This window comes from Dromiciops gliroides, chromosome 4, assembly GCF_019393635.1.
Source record: "Dromiciops gliroides isolate mDroGli1 chromosome 4, mDroGli1.pri, whole genome shotgun sequence".
Lineage (NCBI taxonomy): Eukaryota > Metazoa > Chordata > Mammalia > Microbiotheria > Microbiotheriidae > Dromiciops > Dromiciops gliroides.
In genome coordinates this window covers 190,012,174-190,038,015 of record NC_057864.1, presented here as the reverse complement: position 1 = coordinate 190,038,015, position 25,842 = coordinate 190,012,174, and the positions used below count along the sequence as shown (strand labels likewise).

Below are 25,842 nucleotides of genomic sequence, written 5' to 3'. Positions count from 1 at the left end.
CAACATGTAAGGGGCAGCTAGGTGGCGCAGTGGATAGAGCACTGGCCCTGGAGTCAGGAGGACCTGAGTTCAAATCCAGCCTCAGACACTTAACACTTACTGGCTGTGTGACCCTGGGCAAGTCACTTAACCCCAATTGCCTCACCAAAAAAACGAAATTTAATATGTATTTTCAACCCTAGGTAAGCTGGAAATTATTTTTTCAAAACAACCAAACGCATAATTTATTTATTCAGAATTATTTTAAAACACTCTCTTCCTTTTCTGTTTGTAGCAATAGTTCCACTTTAAAATTATTTATCTTCTTTATTATCCCCCATCATCTAATACAATATTCTACAATATTTTGGCCACTATGGGGCAGTTAGGTAGCACAGTGGATAAAAGCACTGGCCCTGGATTCAGGAGGACCTGAGTTCAAATGCAGTCTCAGACACTTGACACTTACTAGCTGTGTGACCCTGGGCAAGTCACTTAACCCTTATTGCCCTGCTATAAATACATAAATTAAAAAATTTGGCCACTAAAAATACTTTTCAGCATTTTCCCAAACTTCTGTATTTGTCATACAAGTTCCCACCAATCCCAACTGAGGTAGTTTCCAATTTTAAAAATTAAAGTTATCCATTCCCCCAACCCACCCTACTCCCTTTTTGGCTCAGCAGGATCAATTTCCTTGCCCCCTTCAGGATTCTGTGTTGTAATTTTGCTAATTTAGACTTCACTGTCTTAGATTTGGTTTTCCTTTCACACCAGCACCTCTTCTGCTAAGCCTTAGGGTAGCTTCAACAACAGCAACAAAATTTTATATAACATATAAAGCAGCAGTAGTCTATTTGGGAAAAGATGCCTTTAGCCTACCAACCTAGTCCTCTGTTCTGTGGTCATGACTCCAATATAAGAAGAGGAAATAGTATCCATATTTCTGAAAAGAAAAAGGTCCTTTTCAAAATCTTATTTGTAGGCTCAATCTTAGCTTGAATTGTGGTTTTTCTAGCTGTGAAGAACTGAAAGATCTTTCTTTTGTGAGACTACTCTATAGCAGCTACCAAGACCAGTTCTTTCTCTTCTGTATTGTTAATTCATAATTTGTCTTTATATCATTTTGATTAAGAGGAGCTTTATTAAAATTGTGAATATTTTATTTATTCATTGCCCTCATGGTCTCTGATGGTATAGAAAGTAATGACTAGTCAATTCAGTACCTAGTAGCGTTCTACATGATAGTTTATCAGTAACTATTAGTGACTAACAAAATTTATAGATACGTTATTATACAGACTGTTAACTATTATAGTTGGTGGCCAATGTGGAACAAGAAGGATATGGACATACTATCTTCCTGGCGTTATTTTGCTGATGGAAACTATCTATATTTTGAACTTCATCGTTAGGTTTTAATGGCCTAGATGATAGCTCCGAAGTTGAAGTTATCTTCACTGAACAGATTTGTATTCGGAGTAGTTTGCCAATAGCAAAATATCTACCTCTTTCAAAACACATTTTTCAAACATAAAATTCTCTCTATATTTGGTATTTATGGGATTAAGACAACAAATATAGTAACAAATATATTGAAAACAATAGACATAAAACAGATCAAATAAAGCTCTAAAGGGAGACTCCCAAGTCTTTTTCCCATGTGACATGGTAGAGAGAAGAAAATGGCAAGGAATCAACAAGGTGAGAAAAGACAATTGGAGTTTGGGAATTTGGGAGATATTTTCACTGCTAGGAAGTTAGAGCACTAAGGTCCTCATTATGTATTTCATTTAAGCTCTAAACTACTGAGTTCCTATATATTTGTAATAAATGGCTGTAGTCGTCATTCATTTTCTGTAGACATCTATTTATAAGATAACAGAATGGCAAAATACAGTATTTTAGCCCTTATAATTCACTCCCTTAAAAAATTTTACAATGAAGACCAAATGTGAAGGAATCACACATGTCAAAATTTGGGAACACGATAACTTTATTTTAATAATCTAAGGCAGATAGCTGAAGACAGTAGGTTGAGTGGGACCTCAGCTATGCAAGAGATACATTCTTTCTCTGGAGCTACATTGTGTGGTAAGTGAATTAATAAAGTCTTGCTCACCTTCCTAGGGGTTGGACTTTTTTCCCCTCTCCCTTTTATTTCCCTGTCGTACCCTATATACACACCACCCCTTTGGGAAAATAGAAAAATAGGTTCCTTTGTTTTCTCAGCGTTTTCAATGCTAATTACTCTTGAAAACCTGGAAAACTTTGAAAAACCTATAGGCTGATGAATGAATTTAACCCCAAACAACTAGTTTTAGGAGCAAAGGTTGCTCTGCATTTTCCTTAAGAATTTCCCTTCAACTTTTTTAGGAAGTTTGCTTATGGAATCTTGAATTCTTACCTCTGCTGTAAGGTCTGGGCTGCCTTTTTTTTTTTTTTGCTTCCATCAGACACTTTGGTACAGATTAATATTAACATGCTAACAATTAGCTAAATTTGAAGAACATCTAGCAAAATTTTTCCCATGTTAGCACTAGTATTTATTGATTGATCTTTATGGGGTGTCTAGATATAATTTTGATGGTTAATAAGGTCAGGCTAGCACAGATTTTAACATTGCCAAGTTGATACTCACTGTTATATTTCAGTATTTTGGTTTGTTTCTTGTATTATGTCAGATACATCTAATGACTCGACCTTTGGTGGGATTGTGAATGAAAATAGTTCTAATGGCAGCTCAAGTTATGCTAGTTTGATAAGTTTTTGTCTAATACTGGTGAGAGAAAACTTTTTCATTGCTGATGTGCTGTGGACATTCACTGTCCCTGCCAACTGCTTCTTTTGTTTCCTTGTGTCATTAAACCTTTGGATTTAACCTAAAGACATTTTTGAATTTTTCTTTGTGACTCCATGCAAATAATTCAAACTGTTTTCCCATTCCAAATTTTGGGAGTTTCCTTATTGTTTAGAATATCTTAAAGAAGTGCCCTGCCCCTGTAAGGTATGTATTGTGTCTTAAAAGGGCCTATCATTGAATTTCTTCGGTGTGACTGAGGATCTTGTTATCATGAGTTAGGCTAATTGCTGTAACTCTTATTCCATAGTGCCATGATTGGCTGTGGTTACATCGATTCTTTCTCTCTTTTAAACTGTTTAAGTTGTACCCTGAATCATATATGGGTCAGGCACACAGTGCTAAGTGGTAAGGTTTCAATGTCCAACGTGAATTCGAATTAATTCAACTAGGAACAGATTTGGCCAAAGAAGAAATACAATCACCCACTACATCTGCAATTAGTATGAATTATGACCACTCATTAGTGTTTTCTCTAAATCTTTTAAGATTGTAAGTAAACCTTTCTAAATGGACAGCAAATTAATGAAAGCTGATAATAAACCTTACATAGATTAATCTAGCTGTGATATTCATAGTCATTGTGTTGCAAAGCTACTAGACATAATAAAGAGTTAACATAAATGATATAATTATTATTTTTACATATCTCTTTATTCTCTTTTATCTGTAATGAGTATCAGTAGCTTTCTGTCAAACAGCATGGTTTCAGGCTCATAAAGACAAAAAATATGAATCTATTTCTCCATCAGTTGTGGCTACTGTTAGTACTACTCTTTTTCCTCCCACCTCAGACCTAGGTCTGAGACGTCTTCTGCTCTTTCAAGGTTTATCCTTGATTCTCTTCCTGGTATACTGGTGCTTAGATACTGGAAGCACTAGGAACTCTAGGTCCTGCATCTGTGGCTATCTGCCACATGGCCACCTTGATGTGGACTAGGATGAGGGAGATCTGAGTTCATGGGAGGTAGTGTATGGAAAAGTAGAGTGGGAATGGGCTCTGGATTCTTTGTCCCCCAGATTTTGGGAGTAGAGGTAAGGGTGGATCTGGGTAGGAAACTATGGCAATGGGTTGCATACATAACTTTTAGGAAAAGGGAGCAAGGGGTTACCTGAAGAAAAAAACATTGTGTCTGTCCAGACTGACTCTGAGTTCCCCAGAAGGACTTAGATAAAAGACAAACCTTAGAAATAGGAATAATGTGTTACCAAGTACAGTAGGAAAGTCTCTTCCTTCCCAAAATAATATAGTTCCACATGTTTGGTGATGCTTCAGATTCCTTCAAGGGAAAAATTTTAAATGTCATTCCAAGAATAGTCATAAAAGACCTAAAACCCAAATACTTGGGAGAATTAATCAGTCAGCAGATTTAAATATCTGGTAGCAACAGATCCTTTTCTATTTTGATAAAGGGTGTTGAGTTAAAAGCAAGGAATAAGAATTGCAGGGGGAGAGTAGTAGTATTAGAAAGAAAGGGAAGCTGAGAATACAGAAGGCCAGTTTTGCCAAGATCTGTGTTTATTCTGTTTCCTGAATTAATGATAGAAGTTGTAAATAGATATTTCTGTCTTTTTTGTACCCAGCTGGAACATAGCTTTAGCCATAATATATTGACACTGCTCATGTTTTCTTGTCAGGCATGTAAGAGATTGTTTTCTAGTTATAATAGATTATACCGGGGGCAGCTAGATGTCGCAGTGGATAAAGTGCCAGCCCTGGATTCAGGAGGACCTGTATTCAAATCCGGCCTCAGACACTTGACACTTTAGCTGTGTGACTCTGGGCAAGTCACTTAATCCTCATTACCCTGGGAAAAAAAAACCATAATAGATTATACCTCTTCAGACACTTGACACTTTAGCTGTGTGACTCTGGGCAAGTCACTTAACCCTCATTGCCCTGGGGAAAAAAACCATAATAGATTATACCTCTTCTGCTTGCCTGAAACCCATCTTGCAATGAAATGGGCCATTAGTTATTTCTGTATGATCTTTCCCTCCAAATCTCCTATACTGTATAGGATCTATATTGTTCTAGTTTCCTTGGCTTAATTCAGGCTCACATTGTTATGAGACCCTGTACCTAAACAAGAATGTATTGTCTCCTCTGAAGGTGGGTTTTTTGGTTTTTTGGTTGGTTGGGGTTTTTTTTTTTTTTGCTGTGCAGTTGGGGTTAAGTGACTTGCCCAGGGTCACACAGCTAGTAAGTGTTAAGTGTCTGAGGCCGGATTTGAACTCAGGTCCTCCTGAATCCAGGGCCGGTGCTCTATCCACTGCGCCACCTAGCTGTCCCTCCTCTGAAGTTCTTGAGAATAGGACTCTTGCTTTTCTTCCTGTTATCTCCAGTGCTTACTTAATACATACTATCACATAATAAGTGCTTAATAAATGCTTTTAAAAAACCAGTCAACAAATATTTATTAAGCCATCTTCTAAGTGCTAGATGCTGGGGATACAAATACAGTAGACAGTTCCTGCATGCCCTGTACTACACACCCAGCAATGACCATCCAGCCTTTCCTTGAAGACCTCTCCAATCGAGGAAACTGCTTACATCCCAGAGCAACTTGTTACATTTTAATATCATTTTTTTTTTCCTTATATCAAGCCATAATCTGCTTCTGCACCTTTCCCCCTGTTACCCCTAGTTCTGCCCTTTGGGATAAGGAGAGCAAAAATGGTATTTCTTATTATTTGAAGACAGCTAACATCCCTCTTGGGCGCTAGGTGGCACAGTGGATAGAGTGCTGGGCCTGGAGTTCACCCTGTGTACCTCAGTTTCCTTATCTATAAAATGAGCTGTAGAAGTAAATGGCAACACCAAAAAAAAAAAAAAAGAAGTAAATGGCAAAACCAATCTAGTATCTTTGCCAAGAAAACCCCAAAATGGGGTCATAGTTGGCCCCGGCTGAACAACTACATTCATATCCCTCTAAAGTCTTCAGGCTAAATATCCATGGTTCCTTCACCCATTCCTCATCTGGCATGATCTTAAGGCCTTTTATCTCCTGATTTTCCTCCTTTAGACACTTTACCACTTCCCACATCCCCATTTCTAGACCCTATCTTGGGTGCTTTGGAGGCAAGGGCATAGAAGAGGGAGACTATAACCAGTAAGGAATCTTTTACTCCACCCTATCAGTAACCACTTCTCTCTCCACTCCTTTGGAAGGGAATCTAGAATCTCTGCTCCTTTCAAATCCCACCCTGCAACCCACCCCCCCACCCCCCCATAGCCATAGATGCTAATTTTCTTGAGTGAACTACTAGTAACTAATTATAATCCTAATGGTAAGGTAGAGTACTACTAGGCCCTGGGTGGGGCAATGAGGGTTAAGTGACTTGTCCAGGGTCACACAGCTAGTAAGTGTCAAGTGTCTGAGGCCAGATTTGAACTCAGGTCTTCCTGGATCCAGGGCTCGTGCTTTATCTACTTCTCCACCTAGCTGCCCCCAACTACTAGGCCTTTAATACTTGCCTTGCTACTATGCTGTTCAAACCCACAGGCAATGCCATCTGACTTCTTGGTGCAACTAAGGAGTCCTAGACCTTGCCTTCTGCCCTACTACTGAACCCTTAGGACTTTCCTTCTTTTCCATATGTCCTAAATGTGAGCCCTCCTGTATGTTTCCTTTTCTCCCACAATTAGATTATGAGCTTCTTAGAGCAGTGACTGTATCAGTTTTCTTTTTTAATACATATACATATTAAGTGCTTAATAAATGTTTTCCCCGAGCCCCCAATTCATTGTTAGTTTCCTTCCTAAAATGTGGAACGAAGATGGGGGGGAAGGAGCTGCACTAGATGTCTTGCCAAGGAAAAGTACAGTGAGACTATCACAGAATTCTCTGTACTTTTTGATTTAGCCTGATGATCACATTATCACACTTTCACACTGTTTCTTGTCATACTGTTAATTCATATTGAGCTTCCAGTCCACTCAAAATCTCCAGAGATTTTTCCCAGATGAGCTTCTTACTACCTAGCCATGCCTCTCCTGACTTGTACTTGTCAAATTGACTTTTTTAAACTATGTGTAAGATTTTATATTTATCTGTATTCATTTTCACTTTAGTTGATTTGGCCAAGTGTTTGGTCTGTCAGGATCAATTTAAATCTTGATTAAAATCAGTTAATATCCTTCACAGTTTTGAAAATGGAAAATCTTCCTGTCTGTATATTTATTTAAATCATTGGTAAAAGTGTTAAATAGCACAGAGCCAAACACAGAAAAGAAAGAAACCATTCTGAATGACTTTATGGAGTGAAGCCATAAACAGCTATTGGAAAACCCCACTGACTGTGAATAAAGGCTTTGTACATTAATGGCAACAAGGCTCCTTTTATTGCTCATGATGGTATTTCTACAGGTGATGTCTGAGGTCCTGACCTTTGTCATTTCACCTCCCTCTGTTCCTGTACTAGAAAGAATTGGGAATATATATACATTTTCCATTTGGTTTGTTTTCTTTACAAATGAATCTTCCCCACTAACTGAAGAGGCTAGCTTTTAAAAAACAAGAACCAAATGACACTTTTAAATTGTAGGGCATTGCAAGATTTTCTGTGGGACACGATGAATGGTGGGTTGTCATTTCACATCAGTTTTGCCCGAATATAATAAAATATATTGAACTTTTGGGGAAAAACATTAGGTCCCTAAAGTCCAAGCTGAGAGTAATGTTGGTGTTTTCCAAATAATGGACCCTGAAAATAAGGGTGGAACAAAATGACTTTTCAAATAGATTTGTATTTAAACCATCCTAGACAGGTGATAATCTATTTGCTTTTTACAGATCCATTAATATTACTCATCTACCTCCTCACTTACGTTTTCTTGAAAATGTAATAGTCTTTGGTCCTGTTTCTCCTTTTTCCTGTTGTCTTCAGAACATTCACATCTTGAAGTTATGTTAAACTTCATGTTGAAGAGAAGAGGAAGGAAAACCCCAGGTTTAGGAAAATCTCAACCCAAACTTTAATAGGATTGGAGTGAAACTGAAATCCCACCTCTGAGGCCTCAGCTCTCATTTCAGCTATGGGAACCTAGGCTACTGTACAAGCATTGGGAAAATAGGGTGCATCTTTTGTAGAACCAATTAAACATCACAGGGAAGGACTGCAGCTTATACATTTTTCTTGTTGTTGCTGTTTTAATCATTCATTCACAACTAAATAGAGAGGATTGAGATATAAAATCCTCAGAATTTTGTGCTCATAGACCTTATTCATCTATCAGAGAGCTCCTAGGAGGCCATTACTAATTTAGGAACTACCCATACATAAAATCCAGAAAGCTGGTCAAATTTCTCTGCTTCTGTTTACTCTTGTCATAATATTACTCACATTGACCTGATAGATGCCAGTTAGACTAGTTTTTGAATTTGAAAATCATGTTTTAAAATTTCTAGCCCCAAAGTGTTTTGTCTTCTCTTAACAAATCAATCGCCTCCTCTTAAGACTATGCTCAGTTAAAAGTGGAAGCAAAACGTTTCCAACATTGACTCCATGATACCATAGTACAAAATGCTAAGTTAGCTTCTGTAGCCCCTAAGTGCTCCTAGGCTTGGCATTATCATATCTGCATCACAGTATGTTTCTTTCTCTCTCTTGCCACTCCTTTATTTTCTTCCCCTTCCCCTCCTTTCCTCCCCCTCCACCCCTTTCAAACTTGATATTATAATCAGACTTCTACTGACTACACACAATATATTTAGCACTCTATAGACATGGTTCCAACAGACAGGCCGTCTAATTGAGTACCCCTCCTAGGAATGAGGAACCTAGGGAAATAGAACCCCTAGAGAGTGTTCAGTAGTAGCATTTTATGACTTTTTTTCTTGAGTGTCATATAATCAGAAAATGCCTTCGTGAAGAGGAAAAAATATGAGAGGTAGTGAAAGAGAAGTGACCGAGCAGAGAAACTGTTTTCAGCTCTATGGGATCACAAGGAAAGTGCCACATGAAGGATATAATAGGTTCCCTTTAAATCTCTAGCTAGAGAACCAGCCACATGTCTGGAGAGGAGAAAAGGTGAAAAATTAAGTTTGCGGGCTTGAAACAGGCACATAAACATTCTGCTGCTTCCACCCTGTCACTTTGTCTTGATACTCTTAAAGGAAGGAAATTATCATTTGTATTGAAAACAGTTGGTCACAACTCACAACTGTTACCTTAAAATGGATTAAAAAATTGAAAATCTTGGCAGCCAGACTGTGAAATTATTTTTCTAATTGTTGAGGACATGAACTTCCTATAAACAAAGGTGATTTAAAAACAAAAAAACAAGACTGGCCACTTGAGGCAGCAGTGTGCATTCTTAATTTTCCATTTAAAACACAGCTAGTCTCATTACTCAGGGTGGGGTTTTTAGTCAGTGTTTTTTGTGTGTGCATGTGTTGGGTGTGCATGTTGTTTAGGTGCTTGGTCTTACCCTCACCCCCCACTGTATTAGAGATGATGGGTCCATCCTTCTATGTTCACTATAATAGCATACAGATTCACTGAGAGAGCCTGTGTAGTAATGCTTGCTTTTATTTTTTTCTCTTCCACTCTTGTTTTATTTTTTCCTTTTTTTTCTTTGTGATGTGACATTTTCAGCTGATGTATTGAAAGCAAATCCTTCTAATTTGGGAGCCCAGATCACAAGAGTGAGTTTTTCTACTAGTGTCTTTAGCTGTATATCTTTTTTGTGTGTCTTTTCCACTCTTTCCCCCTTCCTTTCCAACTCAGTAACAATTCAATCACATTTCATCAATATTAGGTAAGAGAATTCCTCTGTCTGTCAAACTTCATCTTTTTCACAAAGCAATGTCCACTTTATATTGGGTCAAACTCCCTTTTCCAATGTTGTTGTAAGACTGATATGTTTGTTAATTTTTTGGTTTTTCCTATTATCTAGCATATTGAAAATATCTGGTTCCTGTCCCCTTTGAATATCGATGATGTTGTGTCATGGCACCATTTAAAAATAGTTTTGGAAAATTACATGATAATCTCCTGGAAATAAGCTTCCCCCATTCTAGTAAGTCCCTATATTCAAAATAGTGTGACCATTGACAAACTTCTTTGACTTATCTCTGTCCCCCACATGCACCTCCCTGCCCCCTGGAGCTTCCTCTCAGGGCCTTCTAAGAACAAAATACTACACAAATTGCTGTCTATTTTCAGCAGACTGACTGAGAGAAAGTGGTCAGGTTGGTTAGCTGTGTTCATGCTAGTACTGGGAAGACCTCTCCTGAGACTCCACTAATCGAATAAGCAGGAAAAGTCTGTTCAAACTAGAAAGATGGGGCAGCACTTTCTTATGATAAAGTGAATTGTACTTTGTAGTCATGAGCTCTGTCTCAGAAACTTGTTCCCCATGTAATCTGTACATTGCTTTTCAAGATCTTGTACCTGGGTAATTTTCTGCACTAGCTAATCCCTTTCTGTTCTCTTTGGCCTATGTTATTAAGACTTCTGTTATGCTCTGTTTGTCAAATACTTTTATACCCTAAAAGAGCAGACAATTAAACAGTCACTTTACTTTCAATGTTCTGAGATTTGCTTGTTGCTTTTGAAATCAACATTTTATTGTGCAATACTGTAAATAACTATCCTGATTATAAATGCAGATACATCAATGGCAAAATTGATCAACCATTGTTTACAATGACCTTCGGAAAGTATTGTAATGTGTTCTTGGGGACCAAGAGACTCTCAGCCTTAGCTCAATAACCATTGGTTGGGGGTGGAGTTTCTGGAATCCCAGCTTCTCATTTCTCAGGCTCTTCTAATCCTCTCTGCCTACTCTTTCCTTGCTTTCTGTCACCACAGAGATTGAAAGATCTCAAGCAGAGAGAGTTTGCTCGTAATGTCTCTTCAAGATCGAGGAAAGATGAGAAGAAGCAAGAGAAAGCTTTACGACGGCTGCATGAGTTGGCAGAGCAGAGAAAGCAAGCTGAATGGTGAGCCCCTCTCCCAGAGGGCCTGGGATTAGTTGTAAACTCTAACAATTTCGATGGACTAAACATTTTCTTGTCCTCCTTCCTTTTTGTTTCTTTTTAAAAGGGTGGGGGTGAATTAGACTGAGGATGGCAATAAAGGGGGATGACTAGTTCTGAAACTGTTCTTCTCTTCCTCTCATTATCCCCATGAGTGAGTTAGAAATGACTTTTGTCTTCATTTTATTGATGGGGAAACTGAGGGACAGAATGAATCATTTTTCAAACATACTCTGTACTAAGTGCTAGGTATGGACATATTCAGGAGGGAGAAGTTACTAAAGAAATAGAAAATGCAGTCTTGATTGTTGAGACACGCTCCCTCTTCTGAGTTAATCGTCCAGTATTGTATCTGGTTTATAAATTTATTACCTCTTTTAATATTTCTGACGTATACATCTTAGGTCCTGATGAAGGAAGGAAAGGCCTTAAGAGGAATTTTGGAGAGTGTAGGTTTTATGAGATCTTGGAAAAATATTGAGTTAAATTGTCTTTAAATCGTATCAATCCCATCTCAGTTCTCTGGTGACTCCTCATGGAACCATAGACATTCATTCCTCCAGGGAGTATTGCTAGGGTTCTTACCCAAAATGCATTACAGTCGGCTGATTCCAACTTGGTTTGGTTTTGTTTTTGCTTAAGCGTTATACTGAGCCATCTTTGTAGATCTTGCTTGTTTTCCAGTTTTTGTTTTTCCTAATGCAGTTTTCCATTTTCCCCAAAAGCTTCAGTCCTTTCTGGAGACAGTTTTAGCACTTACAAATAGAACTTACAGCCAGCTTTCTAGCTAATGAAGGTGCTGGAGTACCAGAGTTCTTGAGACTCTTAAGTAGCATGGGGATTTAAGTAATATATAAAGTACAGAGCTATAAACACACGTACACACCCTTCTCACTAAAGTTATGTTCTTTAATAATTGATAGTGAATGCCCCTGTGCTGTACAGGCTTTGTGGTACAAAAACCACAAGGAAGATAATGAGTACGTCTCTTTTGGCCACTGGGATTTTTCTCAATGGTCAGAGGCCCTGTACTGAAATTCTGCTACCTTAGCAAATCATAGAGGAGACCATCTGAATAGATTAGGTGTAGTATGCAAGAATTAAACAACAAACTTGGCCTTTGACCTCAGAGGACTAACATTCTTAGACAGTGATATAGGTAAACCTCTATAGACCACCACCACCACCCCGTCCTTTTTTAAGTTTGAAGGATTGGGAAGAAATGAAATAGAATTTCTCTTCTAAGATGTCTAATACAGTATCCCTACCACCACTTTGCTGAATGAAACAAGGACTAGTGGGCACCCTTTGATAAAATTTGGGAAACCATTGACAGCCTGCCGCCAAGATAGTACGATATTGCCTGAGAAAGGATCAGGAGCAGAAGAGGATCAGTCTAAATCAAAAAGCATCAAGAGAGAGAGTATAACCTGTGAAAATCAGTACTTTTTGCATTGAGCATCAGGGTTAGAGGCAAGGTTAGTGTAATGAGATTTTGCCAGCCTCTTTTGAGAAAGTTCTTATACTATAATAGTGAACCAAGTGTAGGATATGTTCTGTTATCTACATAGTGCTTTTTCTGCTGATGGATGAGCAGGGGCCAGCAAAGGGAAAGGTATGAAAGCCAGAGTAGAAAATAATAAATAATTTGTGAAACTTGTGAAATGTGCCTCTAGTAACTTACCTTTCCTTTTTCCAAATCATTGGGCAGTGCCCTTGGAAGTGGCCCTATGTTCAGACCAACCACAGTTGCTGTAGATGAAGAAGGAGAAGATGACAAGGATGAGTCAACTGCCAGTAGTGGCATGGGAGCTTCTGCTTCTTCTGGCCTGAGCACTGAATTCACCACAGACAAAGGAGGCCCATTCACTTCAGTACAACCTAGTGGCACTGCTGGTCTGGGACAAGCTGCTGTTTTGGCCCCCCAGGCTATCAGCTTTGGCATCAAGAATAATTTGGGGACTCCCTTGCAAAAATTAGGGGTCTCATTTTCTTTTGCCAAAAAAGCCCCTGTTAAACTCGAATCAATAGCATCTGTCTTCAAGGACCATGCGGAGGAAGGTAGCCCTGAAGACAGCACAAAAGCTGATGAGAAGAGTTCTGACCCAGGAGCATTGCAGAAAGTGGGAGACTCTGATAGTAGCAGTAATCCCGAAGGCAAAAAGGAAGATGAAGATGCTCATGAAAAAGATGGTGGGTCACTTGCCTCAACACTATCCAAGCTTAAAAAAATGAGACGAGAAGATGGCACTGGAGCAGCAGAGCCTGAATATTACCACTACATCCCTCCAGCTCATTGCAAAGTGAAGCCCAACTTCCCCTTCCTTCTCTTCATGCGAGCCAGTGAACAAATGGAAGCAGATCATAGCACACACCCAAAGAGTAACCCTGAAAGTAAAAAAAACAGTTCTCCCAAGCTTAAGAGCTGCAGCAAGTCAGCATTGAGCCAAGGAACAGAAAAGATGATGATTGAAAACCCTGTGCAACAGAAGGAGACAATTGTGACTGAGTCTGCAGAGCTTAGAAGCAAGGCTGAAGCAAAGGAGGGCCAAATGGATGCAGATGAGCAGAGTGGAGACAGTCAGCAGCTTGCAGAAAATCAAATCCTTGAACCCAGCCCTTTTAAAGAAGCTGCCCAGACTACCCCAGCAAGGAAAGAGGGCCCAGAGGGACCTAAACATCCTAGTGGCCCTTTCTTCCCAGTTTTGAGCAAAGATGAAAGCACTACCCTCCAGTGGCCATCAGAACTGTTAATTTTTACCAAGACAACACCCTCCATTTCATACAGCTGCAACCCTCTGTACTTTGACTTTAAGTTGTCAAGAAATAAAGACGCTAGAGCAAAAGGGATAGAAAAACCAAAGGATCCAGGAGGCCCCTCAAAGGAACATTTCCAGTGTTCAGATCCTGGAGATGTAAATAAGAACAAGGAAGCAGGGAATATAAGTCATAGTTCAGGGGAGAAAACGGATGCTGTGCCCTCTGGTTCAGCATGTAGTCTTCATAGGCAAGAACCTGGGGAGAGCCGTGGGGAAGAGGTGGAGGAAAAAGGAAAGAGCCTTCCCAGCAGGAAAGAGCGAGCTGCCAAGTCTCACCGACACAAGAAGAAGAAGAAGCACAAAAAGTCTAGCAAACATAAGCGAAAACACAAAGATGATCCAGAAGACAAGGGCTCTAAAACTGAGTCTGGGGAGAAGTCCAAGAAGCGCAAGAAGCGAAAACGGAAGAAAAATAAATCGTCAGCCCCTGCAGACTCAGAGCGGGGACCTAAACCTGAGCCCCCAGGAAGTGGCAGCCCTGCACCCCCCAGGAGGAGGCGGCGCACTCAGGAAGATTCCCAGAGGAGAGCACTTCCAGCCGATGAGGGGAATAGCAACAAGAAGGAGGAAGGGGGTGGCGGTGGCAGCAGTGCCCAAGACCATGGTGGCAAAAAGCACCGAGCTGACCCGCCTCCATCTGCCTGCCAGCGAAGAGTGGGTGCTAAGCGAAGGAGTAGCCAGCCCAGCAGTGGAGATGAGGAGAGTGATGCAGCTTCATCACGCAGGCAGCATCAGAAATCTCCATCTCAAGACAGTGAGGATGATGATGAAGACTCTGGCAGTGAACACTCCCGGAGCTGTTCTCGGTCTGGTCGGCGCCATTCTTCCCGACGTTCATCCCGACGGTCCTATTCAAGCAGCTCTGATGCTTCTACAGACCAGAGTTGCTACAGTCGTCAACGTAGTTACTCGGATGACACTTACAGTGATTACAGTGACCGGTCACGAAGGCATTCAAAGCGTTCTCATGACTCAGAGGATGACTCAGACTATGCCAGTTCAAAACATCGGTCAAAGCGACACAAATACTCCTCTTCAGAAGATGACTACAGCCTCAGCTGTAGCCAGTCACGGAGTCGGTCACGGAGCCATACTCGAGAGCGTTCGAGGTCCAGGAGCAGGGGTCGGAGCCGTAGCCGAAGCAGCAGCTGTAGTCGAAGCCGGAGCAAACGAAGAAGCCGGAGCACTACAGCCCACAGTTGGCAGAGGAGTCGGAGCTATAGCCGGGACCGGAGTCGCAGTACCCGAAGCCCTTCCCAGAGATCGGATTCCAGAAAGGGCTCAAGAGGTCATGAGAGCCCTGAGGAGAGACGATCGGGTCGCAGGGATTTCATCCGCTCCAAGATCTATCGTTCCCAGTCCCCACACTACTACCGGTCAGGTCGAGCTGAGGGACCTGGAAAGAAAGATGGAAGAGGGGAAGACAGTAAAGGATCTGAGCCACCTTCCCAAAATAGTACTGGCCCAGCAAGGGGGTCTGATGGTGACTGCAGCCCAGAGGATAAGAATTCAGTCACTGCTAAGCTCTTATTAGAGAAGATTCAATCAAGGAAGGTTGAAAGAAAACCAAGTGTAAATGAAGAGGTCCTAGTTATCCCAAACAAGGTAGGGCTCAAATTGAAGGATCCCCCACAGGGTTACTTTGGGCCTAAGCTTCCACCCTCCCTAGGCAATAAGTCAGTTCTCCCGTTGATAGGGAAGCTCCCAGCCACTCGCAAACCAAACACCAAAAAATGTGAAGAGTCTGGCTTGGAGCGGGGTGATGAACAAGAACAGTCAGAGACAGAGGAGGGGCCCCTGGGCATCATTGAGGCCCCATTTGGACACCAGTGCCCTTCAGAGGACACAGCGAGACCCACATCAGACCCACTTCCTGAAGAGCCAAAACCTGAAGAAGGCGCTGCCCAACACTCCACAGCTCCTTTGAATACCCCAGCACTCCCTAACTGCTATCCTGGGGATCCTGCCATGCCCCACAACTACCTCCCTGAGCCCAGTGATGGGGATGCCCTGGAGCACCTGGACGGGGCCAGTCAATCCATACCCAATGAATCTAGTGCCCTCCCTTTAGTCCCAGACATGGAACACTTCCCCAGCTATGCACCTCCAAGCGGGGAACCCAACGTTGAGTCCCCTGACGGGGCAGATGATGCCTCACTGGCCCCCCTGGAGAGTCAGCCCATCACTTTCACCCCAGAAGAGATGGAGAAGTATAGCAAGCTCCAGCAGGCAGCCCAGCAGCATATCCAACAGCAGCTCCTGGCTAAGCAAGTGAAGGCTTTTCCAGCCTCAGCAGCGCTGGCCCCTGCAACACCTGCTCTTCAGCCCATCCACATTCAGCAGCCTGCCACAGCCTCAGCTACTTCCATCACCACGGTGCAGCATGCCATCCTGCAACACCATGCTGCTGCTGCTGCCGCCGCCATTGGCATCCACCCTCATCCCCATCCCCAGCCCCTTGCCCAGGTGCACCACATTCCCCAGCCCCACCTGACTCCTATCTCCTTGTCTCACCTCACTCACTCAATTATCCCTGGCCACCCTGCCACTTTTCTTGCCAGCCATCCCATCCACATCATTCCTGCTTCTGCCATCCACCCAGGGCCTTTTACCTTTCACCCAGTCCCTCATGCAGCTCTCTATCCCACACTTTTAGCCCCACGCCCTGCTGCAGCAGCTGCCACTGCTCTCCACCTCCACCCGCTACTGCACCCCATTTTCTCAGGTCAGGACCTGCAGCATCCACCTAGCCATGGTACATGAGTGGATGCAGAGGGGGAGGGACAAGTGGGGAGAGGAGAAGTGATGACACCTGAACCTCTCACAGAGAAGGGGGCTGAGCCATTGGAACCAGTAAGTGGAAGTTGGGGGGCGGGGGGGGGGAGATTTTCTTTTGACAGCCAAAGAAATGAGTCTTGGCTTGCAGGAATGGTTTGGGATATGAGGTTTGCATTGGACTTAATATCAGGGATTTTTTTCTTTCTTTCTCATTTCCCATTCCACCCCTCCTTTGTGTTTTCAACACAGAAAACATCTCTAAGTGTTACCCCACTTCCTTTGCAGCAGCATCTCCCCACTGAAAACCTTGCTAACCCCACTCAACACCCCCTCCCCATACTCCTAATTCCCTTCCTGGTCTTTGCCCCTCTGCCCTCTCTTGTAAATTTACAACTAGCATTTCCTCCTCTCTAGCCAATGGGTTGTCACTAGAGCACTTGTAATAAGCCCAGCTGCTCCATTCCCTGTCGGCAGTGCCGGGGGCAAGCTTGAATTTTCCCTAGTGGGCAGTGGTGACATCTGATTTAAAAGCATCACTACCTTGGGTTGGGTTCCTTGGCGATTGATCCCATGGTGACCTAACATTGTCCCAGTTGTGAGGTGAAAAAGAGATATCTGACCAGGACTCCAAACTGCAGTTAGATGTACTCCTCACCTAAACAGAAAAAATCATTCCTCACTGCCCCTTACCCTAAAAGAGGCATCTACACAGCCCAGAAAAGAAGATTCTGTCATGACTTGGGTATTGTAGAGTATGGAGTCCCCTCTGTATGCTTCCCCAGAGAGGAGCTTGAGTGTCTAAAGGGTATTCTTTCTTCTGTCATGTTGATGTTTCCTTCTTAATTTATAGGAATTTTTTTTAATGTAAAGAATTGCACTGAACTCTGTAAACGTAAATGCTGCTTTTTGTAGCTCATATGAAAAAAAAAGGTTCCATATTTGTAGTATACTGCAATAATATTTTTTACAGCCAACTCTAAGTGATCCTTGTTCTGGTGGCTTTGTGTAAATATGTTTGCTGTAGTTTAAGACACTTTTAAAAGTTGCAAAATGAGAACAAAATAAAATAAAAACAAATTTGTTTTCTGCTAGATGCAAAATGACTAAGCATGTATATTTTATCAAGCTCATGTATTTTTGAAGTTATGTACTATATAAAATGTAAAAAAAAAAGCAAAGGGGAAAAATCATTTAATGTTTTTTCGTTTTGTTTTTTGTTTTTTTTTTTTTTGTTTTGGGGTTTTTGTTTTTGCTGAGAAGAAATGTTGAGTAACTACAGTAAAATATACATTCAACACTGGGACTCCTAAGAGCTAATGGATGGCAGCCAGTGGGAGGTGTCAAAGAGACATTCATCTATGGGGATGCTGCATGATACACTTAGCTGTCATGTTCCAGAAGGGCAGGCCCCTAAGGCAGCAGGCATAGACAGGTTGAAGAGCTAGAAATTTCATTATCCGGGTGAGGTAAAATCCAGAGTAATTATTTCATTTAGCTTCTGCCACTCATTTTTGACCTGTGGCTCCAATTCTATTCCCAGAAGCCTTCCTAGTACTACTTCAGTCCCTCTGAGTTTGTTTTTGTTTTTGTTTTTTAAAAAACTCTGCCTTTTGGGTTCTAAACTGAAGCAGGAAGATAGAAGGAGAAAGATGGGGAAGGGTCAGTTTTTCTTTCCCTTTTGAGAGTGAGCATATTTCTGTGCTCTTTCACTTGATTGACTAAAGGAGATAGTAGTCATACTCACATAAAGTGAGATCCTTTTCCTTTTAAAGACACTGACCATAAAAATTTTTACCTCAGCATCCCTTCCCAACCTCTCACTAGACTTTTGCCTTAACATAATACACTGGCCTGAGCTGGTGCTGAGGCTTTAGGTTATCTCACTCTTTACTTTTAATAATGTCCATGGCTCTTTCCCAACCCAACCTAACCAGCCTTCACGGCTAGAATTGGTTGTGTAAACCAGGCAGGATGGCCACCTAAAAGGATAAGAAATTAGTAGTCTGGGCCAAGAATGGCTTTCTGCTTTTTTTTCCATCCCCTTCACCATCACCACTCTTCTTTCAGTCCGTGTCCCCCAGTCTTGGCCCCACCCCCCAAAAAAGACATAGAGCATTTTGAGTGCTAGGAATAAGTTCTAAGCAAACCCAAAGCTTTGAGCCCTTACCCTGATACATGCTCCTCATTAAAATAACAAACATTGCTTTTAAAATTAATAGCACTGGAAAAATGAAATCATCTGTTTTAAGTGAAGGGACTTATTTTTTTCTTTAAGTTGATGTAAATATTTAAATGGTCTAAATGATACAGTATTAACATTTTGATGCTGCTCACCATTAGCTTGTAGATGGAGCCCATGGATTCTAGCAGCCTTGCTGCTTTTGTGGAGGCAGTTTTTCTTAAACTCCCAGAATAGTGATTTTAAGAAAAGGAAAAAAAAAAGGAAAAAAAACCCTATCCTACTTACAAGCGTAATAGACTGTATTTAACTTTATCACATAAGATAGCTATATATATATATATGCTGTAAAATGAGGGGAGAGAAAACTTTCTAATAAACCAATGATTTGTGGAAACAGCACATTCTGTCATGATTCAGCCCCTTTCACTTAGGATGGGGGAAATGGGTTTGTGGGTTAGGGGTGGCATCTTTGTGTCCCCCTCAAGTGTGCTATGGTAGAAAATCAAGTCAAAACCCTTTGGTTGGGTTTTGATCATATACCTGTTGAACCTGCTCAGAACCCTTGGTAGACAAAAGGCATGGGGACAACCCAGGCACCTTTTCCTTGGTGGTCATGGATGCAGAACACTATAGCTCTTTTGTGGGTAACTCAAAAGGGACTTCCCATTGACTTACAAGTGTGGTCACAGAATAATGGGGTTTTAAGGCTCCATAATACTTGCCTTTCACAGTGAGCTCTCCATCCCAGGCATGGAAATTTTTCTTCTAAAGCATTCCAGAGATGCAGAGCTACTGATGGGCAGAAATACACGAGTGAGAATGTACCCTAAATTGGTGCTAAGCTGATAAAAGACCAGTGATAAATCCAATTTTCATGTTACCTCTTGTTTTATGGCTTTGCCTTCTGGTTTTTCCACCTGAGAGGCCAGTTTTCCTATTTTCCCCTCTTTTTAGATTGTTTGGGAAAAGAGAACAAGGAATATTTATTTTACTTTGTTCTTACCCACATCTATTTATTCTGCTTTTAGCCAGAAGGGAGCTTCTCATAATTGAGAAGGCTATATCAGAGTTTGGGATTAGTGTTCTTAGTTGATAAGCCTTGAGTAGCAGAGATCTGCCATATGTGTGTTTGTGGTCAGGGACGTGGGTGACAGGGAAGGATGATGGGTAGAGGAAAAGATAAATCATGAATTGCTGAGGTACCACTAGCGCTACTTCTGCTAAGAAATTCGTTTGATTAGTTAACAAACCTTTATTACTCATTTTTCAAAATAACATACCGAGTGCTTAAGTAATCGGCCCCATTCCTATTCTTGGGATATCCCAGTCTCAAAGGTAAAACACCTAGAATTACATCAGTGGTACTACCATTGTTCAAGTCATAGGCTCAAAACCTTGGCTCTATCTTTCACAACCTCTATCTTGTCACCAAGTGCCCTCGATTTTTCCTCCCAAATGTTATCCCTGTATTTCTCTTCCTCCTTCAGTCACTTGAGTCCATTTGTGCCTGGATTACTCCAGTAGCATTATAGCTGACCTCACTAACTCCCGTTATTTGCTCCCTCCAAACCACTGACAGTACTGTCAGATTAATCTTCCATTTTAATCAGATTGCCCTCAAGAATTGAGTCTCTGCACTGCCCTCAAGATAAAGTTCAAACTTCCCTAAATGCTTTTCAATACCTTCCATAATCTGGCCCCGCTTAATCTAAATCTCATTACATTTCAACAGGATCCTTCAAGTCAGTTGACTGTCTTCACTAACAAATGTGCTTTGCTCATTTTCTCCACTCCCTTGCTCTTCCTCTTCACCATCACATGGAATGCCATTCCTCATTCTCACCGGCCTAGCCAGCTCTTAGGGTTGGAAGGAACTGTGGTTCATCTATTCCACCTTGCAACACCCATGAAGACCAATCCTGTCTCTCCTTGAAACATCTCTATTCATGGAGGAGTCATTACCACGGGGACGGGTTCCACTGTTGAATACTCTAATCATTAGGAAGTTCTTTCTTAAACTGAGTCCAAAAAAAATCACATCAACTTAAATTCCATTGACCCTAGTTCTCCCATTTGGAGTCAACCAGATTGTTTTTACCACATCCAATTCCATAAACGTTAAGCAGGAAAGGCTATCTCCACAGACAGGGATACTTCCCTTCCCTTCTCATTCTTCATCTAGCCTACAGAACTTGAAAGATCACCAATCAATTCCAGTCGGATGGAGAGCCAGCCACCCACCCTCATTCTGCCCTGCTGCTGTATCATGAGGTCCTCCGGGTTTTTACCATTGTTTTGCCTCTATACCCTGCAAACCCCCTTTGGTCCTGCCATTTAATCTATTAAAGGGCTCTGGTCCTTGACATTAGCCTGCCTGCCTCCTTAGGACTTTGAGTTCTGTCCATCCTCCCTGCAGCTAAGCTTTGTTTTATGTACTCTCTCCCTCAATTAGAATGTGTGTTTCATCAGAGCAGGGACTATTGCAATTTGCACTTGATGAATGCTTAATAATTTTTCATTCATACATTCAATGAAAAAGTACTGGGTTTGAGTCCCAGTGCTGCTACTTAATAGCTGACTGTGCTTCTTCAGGCCGCAGGTTCATCTGCACAGTGACAAGGCACTGGTAATATTTTAAATTAAAAAAATTTTTTTTTTAAGTGAGGCAATTGGGGTTAAGTGACTTGCCCAGGGTCACACAGCCAGTAAGTATTAAGTGTCTGAGGCCAGATTTGAACTCAGGTACTCCTGACTCCAGGGCCGGTGCTCTATCCACTGCGCCACCTAGCTGCCCCGAGGCACTGGTAATATAAAGATGAAGATAAACCCCTTCAAGAGCTTTTATATTCCTAACATGAGGATAAAATATGCAAGTAATTGATGAGGCAAAATATGTTAAGTAAAAAGAGATGGTCAGGCCTTGCCATGAGATTTTATTTATTTATTGGTGGGGCGATGAGGGTTAAGTGACTTGCCCAGGGTCACACAGCTACTAAGTGTCAAGTGTCTGAGGTAGGGTTTGAACTCAGGTCCTCCTGAATCCAGGGCTAGTGCTTTATCCACTGCACCATCTAGCTGCCCCCGCCATGAGATTTTAAAAGAGAGATTACTTTAAACTGGGGATATTAGGGAAGGTTTTCTGTTTTGTTCAGGGGATAGGGTTCTGGTTGTTGTTTTAAGTCATGTCAGACTCTTCAAGACCCCATTTGGATTTTTCTTGGCAAAGATACTGGACTGATTTGCCATTTCTTTATCCAACTCATTTTACATGGGAAAACTGAAGCAGATGGGTTAAGTGACTTGGCCAGGATCACACAGCTAGTAAGGCCACATTTGAACTCAGGAAGAGGAGTCTTCCCACTTCTCCAGGTACCATATACTATCCACTGTGCCACCTAGCTGCATGAGGGAAATGGTTAAGGAAGGATAAATATTGACGAGTTTCCAAAGGATCCCTCATGATAAAAACAGCAATGGCCTCTTCCACCTGCAGCTGCTTGGTCGTAACTTTTCATGCCTGCTGTAAGGTGGGATTCCCGGGACACAGCAGCTCCACCTCCCAAGAGGCTCACAGAGAACCTTCATCTAATTACCTGTTTCCCACAAAGGATTTTCTTCTACTGATAATCTTTTTTTTTAATCTACTGATAATCTACCTAGACTCATTCCTCAATGGTTTAGCATATTCTCAGCCCCTTTTATTCTCCCTATTCCGGTATTACAAGACACTGTGTGCTGAACAAGGCCCTTCCCAAATCTCAAGTACCCCCTTCATCATTTCCATCCACTTCACTCCCATCTCAGCAATCTTCATGCCAAAATCGACCTGACCTTTTCACTTTGTCTCTGGAATACCTGCTCTATAAGTGACATTTTATCTTTCTCTCATGCTTCAGCGTTCACTGAGACCTGGCTCACTCCCTCCTGATAACAATATTTCCCAGAGTACTCCTTGTCCTCTCACCCTCCACCCCAGGTCATCATGAAAGTCAAAATACTCCTTAATATCCCATTTGCAGATTCCTTCTACCATTTTGACTCAGTAGCCTTTTCTCCTTGATCCAGATTTACAATACAAATCTTGGATTATCTGCTAATAGCAAACTCCTAATTCTTCAGTATATTCTCTTTACTTGATGAGTTTAGTGTGGCTCACAGTCTTCAATCCAACTCCTCCCTTCATACTAGGAACTTTAATATACATATGAATCTTCCCTCAAATACCCCATTCCTATTCTTCACGTCTATTTAGTCTTCATTCCCACCTCAACAAGACTCAGATAGGCCATTCCTTTGATCTTGCCATCACCCATGAATGGACTAATTTCATGATTTTGAATCCCTAATTCCCTTATCTCATCATCTCTTTTTCTCTTTTTCTGTATCCTATGATTCCAACTGTCCTGACTTCACATCTCTTCTTTCCTGTTAGAACACTCCCTCCACCAACCATGTCAGCTCAGGACTTTGTCTTGTACTTGACCAAAAAGATTAAAGCTACTTGCTGAGAAATTCCTTTTCTTTCCCCTTCTCATCTCACATAAAACTCCTCTGTCTTTTACGTTTTAATGAAAAGCCCTTGTGCTTGACAAGATCAATATGAATCCTTGATCCTGTCCTTTTCCTTCTCTCCACTATCATCTTCAAACTCTTTCCCCATCTACTGGCTGCTCCCCTGCTCTCTACAAACAAAACCCAAGTCTCTCCCATCCCTAAGAAAGCCTCATTTGATCCTACCATCCCTATTTTTCTTATCTCAATTAACTCCTTCAAAAAACGATTTAAATTCTGTTTTTCTAGCTTCTAAACTACACTATGCCTTCTGGCCTCATTCAATTGTACTTTTTATTTCGTTTTATCTTAATAAAAATACTTTTGTTTAAAGGAAGAGGCATTGAAAAAGTAAAAGAAAAAACCTTGTAACAAAGATGTAGTCAAGAAAAACTAATTTCCACAGTGTCCATGTCCAAAAAGTATTTCATTCTGCGACAAGTCCATTGGCTCTGTCAGGGGTGAGGTAGCATGCTTCAACATGGCTTCTCTGAAATCATTTCATTAATGAGAGTTTCTTAAGTCTTTCCGAGTTTATTGTCTTCCATTGTTATTTTGTAAATTGCTCTTCTGATTCTATCACTTAATTGCACTTCTTTGTACAAATCTTCCCAGGTTTCTCTGAACCAGCCCCTTCGTTTCTTACAGTACCACAAACAGTAACCCATTATGTTGACATCATAGCTGCTTCAGCCATTCCCTAATTGAAAGGCACCTCAGTTTTCCAGTCCTTTGTCACTACAAAAGAGCTGTGAAAAATATTTTTTTGTACTTAGGATACTATCCTTTCTTTGCTGTCTTGGGCTACTCATAGGACTCTGTGGTTTAGTCAATCAAAGGAGATACACAATTTAGTAACTTGGGGCATAGTACTAAACTACTTTGTAGAATAACTGGTTGGGACCAATTTTTAGCTCCACAAATAGGAAGGAAGGGGATGAGCATTTTTACATAGTGCCTATTATGTTTGGCATCACTGTAAGCACTTTCATAAATATCTTGTTTGATCTTTACAACAACCCTTCCAAGGTAGGAACAATTATCCCCATTTTACAATGGAGAAAACTGAGAGGAACTTGCCCAGGTTCACACAAAGCTCACGTCTAAGATCTGATTTGAACTCATGTCTTCCTGACTCCAGGCCCAGCACTCTACCATACCACCTGTGGTTTAAATCATTTTAAAAATTGTTCTTACTCACCCAAGATCTGCATTTTCACCCCAACAGCCCCAACTCTCCAACCCCTGACTGAGAACATGTGAAAAAAAAAATCCGTTACAAACATGGATCATCAAGTAAAACAAATTGCCACACTGGCTATGTTTAAAAAAAAAAAAATTGTCCTCATTTTGAATTCTGAGTCCTTCACCCATCTGTCAGGAGGTGGATAGCATGTTTCATCATTAGTCCTCTGGAATCCTGGTTGGTCATTACACTAGTAAGAGCTTGCCATGATAGTAATCCATAACATATACTGTAATTTGTTCATTCCCCCTAGGTTATATAATATATATTTAGATATAACCCCAGATTAGATTCCTATCTTAGAATCTCCAACTTCTTCCAAGACTCAGCCTTTCCTGAACCCCTTAGCTATTATCTTTTTATTTACACATTGTCTTCCCCATTTGGATGTAAACTTCTTGAGAACAGGGCTAAAGCGTGCCTTTATGCTCCCAACAATTAGCACATAGTGCATGGTACATACTAAACACCTTATGAATATTTTGTTTGATAGATGTGGCCCCTAAGTTTACACTACATGACTACCCTTTGACTATGTTGGCAATATCCTGGTCCCCTTTTCTGGACGTGGTACATATACTTTGTGAATGTTCCTCTTAAATTGTGCCATACATGACTGAATACTTGTCCAGTTGTGGTCTGATAGGACAGAGCACAGTGTGGCCAGAAGCCGCTTATTTGAGATGCTAAGATCAGCTTTAGCATTTTTTGGAGCCACTACCATGTAATTCACAATGAACTTGCAGTCCAATAAAAGTCAGAAGTCTTTTCATATAAAGTACTTTTCTAGCTATATCTCCCCCTCTTTCTTTTGCAGTTGGGTTTTTAAACTCAAATGCAGAGGTTTACCTTCTGTTAGTAGTAAAACCCAGTGATGTAGCTTCTATCCCAACACCATACTCTCTAGCCCAGATCCCATTTCTTCCTTAACCCCCCATTCCCACATTGGTCCCTGAAGACTTACAAGCATCTTATGTGTGTTCCTCTCAATTTGACCCTTCATCATATGTACTTGTCTGTTACGCGTGTCCCTTTTTTGGTGAGCTCTAGGTAAGTTTCTTAAGGGCAGGGCCTATCTCAATACCAGCTTCCCATCTTCCATACTGCTGGGCACAGAAACGCTCTGGTATTATAGAATTGAATTTTATGTTCAACAGAAGCAGACATAACCTGATCAATTGAGCTACAAGTATTACCTTGTTTGATCCTCACAACAAGTCCTGTGAGGGTTGTGGTTATACCCATTTTAAAGTTGAGGAAGCTGAGCAGATAAAAGTTAAATGACTTGCTCAGGGTCACACAGCTATTAACTCTGCAGATGGATTTGAATTCAGGTCTCCCTGACTCAGGCCTGGCACTGTGGTTCATTGATACCACCTGGCTACATAACAGTATTCAGGTGAGTGGCGACAAGGATAGGTGAGGTGGGCTCTGGGTTACTT

General features: G+C 41.3%; 1 protein-coding gene across 7 annotated transcripts in view; it reads left to right on the top strand.

The window, feature by feature from the left end:
* GPATCH8 (G-patch domain containing 8) overlaps nucleotides 1-18,991 on the top strand; it is a 125,612-nt gene extending 106,621 nt beyond the window's left edge. For all 7 annotated transcript variants that reach the window (XM_043999565.1, XM_043999567.1, XM_043999566.1 and 4 more), the window contains 2 exons: nucleotides 10,658-10,788; nucleotides 12,536-18,991. In XM_043999565.1, coding sequence (XP_043855500.1) covers nucleotides 10,658-10,788; nucleotides 12,536-16,406 — 4,002 coding nt within the window. In that variant the 3' untranslated portion in view covers nucleotides 16,407-18,991. The remainder of the gene's footprint in view (nucleotides 1-10,657; nucleotides 10,789-12,535) is intronic.
* The last annotated feature ends 6,851 nt before the right edge of the window (nucleotides 18,992-25,842 follow it).